The sequence below is a fragment of the Grammomys surdaster genome, unplaced genomic scaffold (genome assembly GCF_004785775.1).
Source record: "Grammomys surdaster isolate TR1022 unplaced genomic scaffold, NIH_TR_1.0 189, whole genome shotgun sequence".
Taxonomy (NCBI): Eukaryota; Metazoa; Chordata; class Mammalia; order Rodentia; family Muridae; genus Grammomys; species Grammomys surdaster.
Window position 1 is genome coordinate 8,577,139 of NW_021604634.1, and position 7,678 is coordinate 8,584,816.

General features: G+C 34.9%; 1 protein-coding gene across 1 annotated transcript in view; it reads left to right on the top strand.

Moving 5' to 3' along the window:
* The window catches only part of Rttn (rotatin), a 181,568-nt gene that overhangs the window by 121,942 nt on the left and 51,948 nt on the right, over nucleotides 1–7,678 (top strand). Inside the window, exons 32-33 of the mRNA XM_028768961.1 lie at nucleotides 1,327–1,522; nucleotides 3,116–3,207. Coding sequence (XP_028624794.1) covers nucleotides 1,327–1,522; nucleotides 3,116–3,207 — 288 coding nt within the window. The remainder of the gene's footprint in view (nucleotides 1–1,326; nucleotides 1,523–3,115; nucleotides 3,208–7,678) is intronic.

Below are 7,678 nucleotides of genomic sequence, written 5' to 3' on the forward strand. Positions count from 1 at the left end.
ATTGTATCCTGTCTTTATCATCTATGTACATTTATGCATACTATAACTTTTGTAGTGGTAACACTAAGGCTGACTAATTTTTTTTTCTTGACAAATAGCTCACTCATGATAACTAATAAAGTCATGTGTTAAAGGACCACAGTGGAGTAGCAGTGGTAGAGCATGTGCCTCTATGGTTGAAGCCCTTGGTTCATTGAAAGAATAATTTATAAATAAAGGAAGAGCCACATTACTTGTAACTGACCATGCTGAGTGAGCATAGCCTTCTGAATCCACTCTCCTGATCTGGTTGATCTGCTTCTTCTAGACCTCTATATTTAAATTCTTCATTTTTGCTGACTCACTGCTGAGCTGGTACACTTTCAAACACTATTACTTAGACCACATTATTTGAGAAATTTATAGTTGTTTTACTATCATGTGTTGGTTAAAAGATACTACTTGGTTGAGAATCATTGTTTTATAGAAGCATTTTTATGAATTGACCCTTCAGGAGGTTTAACTTTCTGGCAGAAGAAGTTTGTAGACATAAATTTTTTGCAGCCTATTTTAATAAACATCCAACCTCTCCTATTGCCCACTACCCACCAGAGGCAGTGGAAGAGAAAAGGTATTAGGATATGGGGGAAGTAGACCTGTTTTGCATCAGTTTTTTGGGGGCAACCTCAATCTTCTTTGTCAGCAGTTCAATACAGTAGCAGATACCAAATACGAGTCAGCAGCTTCAGTCTGGTCCTCTTGACAGGTAGAAATCATACATGAACCAGCAGCTGTAGTTCAATCCTGAAGAATATGCAAAGCTTATTCTTTGCCTGCAGAAGCAGCAAGAAGCCACAGGAACTTCACAAGAAGTTCTTTGGCTGGTTTCTCTCAATGGCAGCATTAACCCAAGCAGAGCTCAACAATGCTATGCAAGGCAAATCAATACTTGCATGCCTTTAGTGAAGAATACTGAGACAGAGCAAAGCAAACCAATGTTTCTTCCCCAACTGTCTATGGGGTCATATTTATACTCCTTCATCACGTGTCTTTTCATGTGTCCACTAGAGCAAAATATCCTTTTACTTGTGTGCCCTAGCAAATGATCATTTTACATCAGTGACTTTGCAAAGAGTCTAGAAGTTTCAACTTTAGAAATTTAAGAAGCAGCAGAGACCAATAAAGCAAAGTACTTTCTGTTCTAGTCTAAGCTGCCATACTAGAAGGACTCTGATAGGACCTGGGGCACCTTTCTCCTGGTAGTGAGATACAGTGAATTTTTTTTTCTTTTTCTTTTTTTAAGAAATGAGTTCCTAAATCAGTATGTTTTCTCTGTTTTCCCAACAGGGCCCTTGTGTCCATGATGAGGATTCTGGCCTTTCACTTTCAGGAAAGCCTGCCCTCCAGGCCCTTTTATATCACTGCCATTTCTATGAACATTTGACTCACATGGTGAAACATTGTTACTTAGGAAGATACATGTTTGATTTTAATTTTAATTTTTCTACTTTTACTGAAACAACAGAATACAGTGATTTCAATGGTAAGTATAATACCTTTATCATTATCATTATTATTATTACAAAATATAACTTCTGTTAAATAATATTGAGAAGCCAAGGAGATGACTAATTGGTTAAAACACAAGTGAAAGGACTGAAGTTTGGATCCTCAGCACCCAAGGTGCACACAGTGGTCTGGAACCCCTAGAGCAAGCTGTCTAGGTAGATTAGTCAGACTGACAAGCCCTTTGTTCATGTGAGAGACCCTCCTTTAATGTACAAAGTGTTAAGAGCAACTGTGGAAGACATGAAGTAAATCTCTGACCTCCACACTCAAGAATGCACATGTGAATACTTAAATAAGCATGCATACCATCTACACATGCAAAAAATAACATTAAAAAAGCATGTGTTCACTAAAGAACATTTGGAAAATAGTAAAACATGAATAGCTTCACCAGAAAAAATTGTCTCTAGTTCTGCATACAATCCAAACAATACCCCAATACAATTTATTTCTTACCATCATTTTTCCCTATGCGATGTTTGTTTCATATGTTTTATGCACATTTTCTTTTTAGTTTCTGTTTCTCTAAACATTGTCTGAACATTATTCTGTGTTATAAATTCTTCATGGAAACCATGCTTGACATCATCTTAATGTTTCATAAGCTATTTTATGGCCTTCAGTAAAGTTTATACCTTTTTTTTTCTATAGTACAATCTTAAACGTTTTTAGAATATCCATTCCTTGGCACTCTTTCGTTTTTTTGTCCCCTTTCATATGAATGAGATCTTTTCTAACTAAGCCTTCTAGCTTATTTGGTAAAAGTTTAAATAAAACTATTTATTTTTGATATGTCATAAATTTGTCAGAACATCTCACTGAAAACTTTTACTTCTCCTGTAGATATTCTCCTTTTCTAAGTTTTATATAATAATGCATAAATACTACTTAGATTTTATAAAAATGAATACCCATTTAGTATAAATTGCTTTAATTTTAAAATTAATATTTAAATATAATGTTTTAGAATCTTAACACAGAAAAGGTTCAATAAAAAAATAAAAAACCATCAGATATATGAATTTATTCACTGTCTAATGAGTATGTACATGTAATTATAAATAAGATTTGTTTATGTCTGTGCAAATATATACTATAAAGAGTAAGCTGGAATAAAATTCTATTACTTTTAATTACTTAGATATGAATTTATTTATAATTATTTAAATTTATAATTAAATATTTATTCCCTTTTTAGGGGAATGAAAGTAGCATTTAATGAAGCTTTTGAACTTTATAAATAACTGCCGCTATTAGAAAAATGAGTTTTTCAGGTGTTTTAATTTTATGAATCACTGTCATTCCTAGCATGGCTTTTGAGCCAATCTGCACTGATGCATTCTGGGTGTTTGTTGAATGTGTCAGTGTATGGTTTCACTCTAATGTAGGCTGTTAGAATCCCTAGGGCGGATGCTCTGGAGGAAATGCACCAACCACCTCTGAGTAACTCTCAAGCATAGTGAAAAATACCATTCTTTTGTTTATGGTTCTTTTCTTAAGGAGTAAGTATTCTGTTGATTGTTGGATATCTTGGGGGAATGCCATATTAACTGTTCTCTGTTGTCAGGTTTAGACGACTCATTCAAGTTTTGGAGGGCCCCCTCTGGGACATCTATTCAGGATCATGACCCAAGCTCTCTTTCCACCTCAGAAACAATGGTAATTGAAAAGAACACATAGTGTTTCATTTTGATTCTCTAAATAAGTTTAAATTTGCATAGTAGTGATAAAATATTCGATATAAATTTAAGGTTAGGATTATAATGGTTTTTTGAAAGTGTATTCTGAGAAGACTCCTGCTCTGCATTTACTTAAAATATCCTGTTTAATATGTTCAATTATCCACATGTGGTAGACACCCTTTTGCTTTCGCACATAAGTGTGTCATTCTAAAGTTAAGTAACTATGATAAACAGTACTGTAAGAGGCAGGGTTGGGATTTCAACTAGGATTGACTTACTATAGCCATAACTACATTCTTTCAGTTGAGAGTCTTCAGCCCCTCTTTCCTACCTTTTCTGATTGAGTCAAGAGTAGAATCATGTTAAAATGTTTTCATTATTAGTAGATAAAAATTTAGCCTATATAACTAAGTCATTAATTGCCCAGAAAGCAAAGCAGAATGAGTAAGTGTACATATTCAGTTCATTCCAGTGTATTACTTATAATTTCAAACACATTTCTAAATACCTGTATGAGAAACTTTTTTACAATATGTGAACTTTGTACTTACATGTCCTCTTTCTTGAATATGTGACTTTTTCCTAGAAACTGATGTTCATTTTCAGTTTTGCTTAAGCATGCCAAAAGCCCTTCTTCTGCATTAAAAACTCATTAATTTTTCAAGTACACAGTTATTAATAACTGTGTTATAGAACCTATTAGGAAAGCAAAGGTTTGGTACCTCTATCTTTAAAAGTTTAAATATATAATATGTATATGTGACAACAAATTATGTAGACATTAATAAAATTTACCTCCTATATTGTCCTCTCATCCCCATTGTTTCAAAAGAAAGGAATTGTATTTAGTGCTAAAGTAGACCTTTATGTAGAAAGTGGGATAATTACTCTGCTCCCACTAGATGTCATACTTTCCAAGCTGAAATGTAAAGATACTATGTTTCTAGTTCAGCAAGAGAAATGATATAATTAAATGCTAAGATGAATTGTATTAGTTGTTTCACAGGAAAACCACTGGAAGAACAGCCTCAATATATGCTTAAAAGTAAGTTTTCTAAAGCAATCCAGTTTTTAGAAGACATAGGATAGCTATGCTATAAAACTTTAGTTCTGTGACTAAATGTCTGAGGAAAAGCAACCTGAGGTAGGAAAGATGTATTTTAATTCACAGGTTCAGAGCTTTGAGCACATGGTTACATGGCTTCATTGTTTCTAGGCCTGTCCTTAGTAATGTAGAACATCATACAGGGAGGCATGTGGTGGTGGAACAGAGATGCTCATGGTATGTAGCAAGCAAAAGATAGTTACAGAGGAGGAACTGGGGTCAAATGGTTCCCTTATAGTCACCCCATCTACTTCCTGTAATAAGACCATAACTCTTAAAGTTCCCATCATCCTACCAATAATTGACTAAACTATGAAACTTTCTTTTTTTTTTTCGAGACAGAGTTTCTCTGTGTAGCCCTGGCTGTCCTGGAACTCACTCTGTAGACCAGGCTGGCCTCGAACTCAGAAATCCACCTGCCTCTGCCTCCCAAGTGCTGGGATTAAAGGCGTGCGCCACCACTGCCCGGCAACTATGAAACTTTCAATGTGTTAATCTATTAATGCAATCAGAGGTCTTGAGGAATAATTTCTTCTCAGAGTTCTTACCTCTGAAGGGCTGCACTGGGGGAAAAACCTTTAACATAGGAGCACTGGGAGGAAATTAGAGATTCAACCCATAAGACTAGCCTTAAACTCTTTAAGTCTTTATTTATTAGAAGTATCAAGTAAATAATATTTTTGTTTGCTATTTTGTGTTATGCAATTCATGTTTATCATATATAGGAAGACTTTGGTACAGAAAGAAAATTTAAATTTATATTTTTTTCATTTATATTAACATACAAATCTTATAGCTTACAACACTAGATTTTCCAAGTGTACATTTACTATAATCCTTATTTAAATAGAAATACTTTTGTGCTCATTAGTTTTGTATTAATGTTGCAAAATACTTGGGGGAAAAAAAAAACTAAAAAGGAAGAGAGGCTTGTTTCGCCTCTTAGTTTATGAGGTTTTAGTCCACAGTTTCTGCCCTGTTGCTTTTGGCCTCTGATTGCACAATACATAACAGTATATATACAAGTATGTGCAGTAGGTGTTAGAGGAAGCCTGTTCATCTTGTGACATCTTAGATACTGAGAAAGATGCAGAAAGGATTACAATTCTCATATATTCTTCCAGGGTATGTCCACTAGTCTAAAGTTCTCCAGCAAGCTCCACCACCTAAAGGTTCCCCTATCCTTTCCCTGTAGCTCTGTGGACTGAGGACCAAGCTTCAGTACATGGGCCTAAGAGGACATTTATTATCTAAATTATAGTGAACTCCGTGACCATAGCAGTCCTTAATTTCTTCATAGTTTGTTGTTATGGAGTGGGCTGGCAGGATGGCTCAGTGACTACCAGCATTCATTGTGCAAGTAGCTTTGATCCTAGGATCTCACAGCAGAAGGAGGAAACCAACTCTCAAGAGCTGTTCTCTGATCTTCACATAGTTCCCATGGCATGTGCATGCCCACACTCATACATATATGCCAGTAGTAAAGATACAAAAATATGCTACTAAAGTATTTGAAGTTTCAAAAATGATAATAATATAATATTATATAACAATATTAATAATAATAACCTTATTAGGTTTGTGTTGCATTTTCATACATGCATATAAAGCTTTTTTATGCTCTCACTACTTGCCCTTTCTTTTCTAACTAATATTCTAATCAATCTCTCTTCCTTCCTACCAGTTCCTTTCCCCAAATCATGACTTTTTATTTCATGGCTCTTATAATTTAACCATGCTTGGCTGTGACTTTAATTATGGAGTCACTAGTGCACACATAACTGAATGCAGTGACTCCCATCTTCTTAAATCTATCAGTAGTAAGTAGTTGAGTAGTGAAAGTTAAGACCCCCCAAGTGCCTGACTGCTGATGGTCCCACTCTTAAGTGGACATCCGTTACCTGCTGTCAGTTGATGATTGCAATGACCATATCTTTCCTAGATGATATTATTTGCAACCCTTTTCCCTCTCTTCCAACGCTACATTCTGTCTACTAAGACATTTATACCATCTTCACCAAAAATTTTCAGAAGGCAAGTATATTATTAGAACTTCTACAGTGAATTTGCTATTGTTGTTTGTTATTGTTATTAGTAGTAGTGATAACTACTACTACCACTACCACTACCACCACCACCACTACCACCACCACCACCATCACCACCGCCTCCACCACCACCACTACTACTACTTCTACTACTACTACCTCTGTTTCATTTCTCTTTTTTGGAGAAGGTAGATTCCAAACAGAAGTATTAGAATTTGGTTTTTAATTCATTCTAAGTTCTGTAATTGTTCTAATTGTCTGTTTTTTCTTAATCATGGCTAACATGACATGTGTCTTTGCCTGAAAGAGACAAATCTAAAGAATCTATTTACTGGTCCTTACTATTGTATCCAAAGACAATTGTACTCAGATCAACTAATACTTTCTCTAGTGGCAAGAATTGGCTAGTACTATCTAGAATATAGAAGTTATATAAACCGAGGCAACAAGGTGAGGGAATGTAAATCTTGGGGGCTTATCTGGCTCTTTATATCTGTTTTTGTTTCTCTCTCAGAGTTGAAAAAAGATAAGGACTGCTTGTTGGTTGGCTTTTCCATTTTTTCTTTGCTAAGTTTAGGACCCTCTTTGTTTTGGATCCTAAGTAAGTGTTGCCACTTGGCTTATTCAGCCTCTGCTGTCAGAGCCACTTAAGGGCTGGAGCAATGCCATCTAATGAATTCAGTTTGTTTTGTTTGTTTGAAGCTTTGTAAGGGTTGAGCTTGTATATTATCTATAGTATAGATAGAATAAGCAGTGTCCTGGGCAAGAAAAAAATACAAACAAATCCCTTGTCTTGAGGAACAGGACCAGAATAGGTCTTTTCTATGTGAATCAACACTGTGAAACAGCTAAAATATTTAGATGCCAAAACACTTATTATTTGAAGTTCCAGTGAAATGGAGCAAATTGTTATATCAGCATTGATTATTAAATATAACTGAATATCTTTTACATGTGTCTTACAAATATTTTTTTCATGGAAGTTGAACAGTTCAGTTTAATATATGTTTGGTTTTGTACATTTAAAAAAAGAAGTATACTTCTATGTTAAATTGAAAAGAATGTATATAAAGACCAGTGGAAATGTAGGTCACCCATACTCAATTTGTGAGGCATATTACCGTGCAAAGAAGCCCTATGACTTCTCAACTATATGAGGCAAATTCTAATATAACTAATAGATTTTTTTTCACAAGCATCTTCTTTAAGCTTGGGTTTCCCTAATCTTCTCTCTCTTTCTCTCTCTCTCTCTCTCTCTCTCTCTCTCTCTCTCTCTCTCTCTCTCTCTCTCTCTC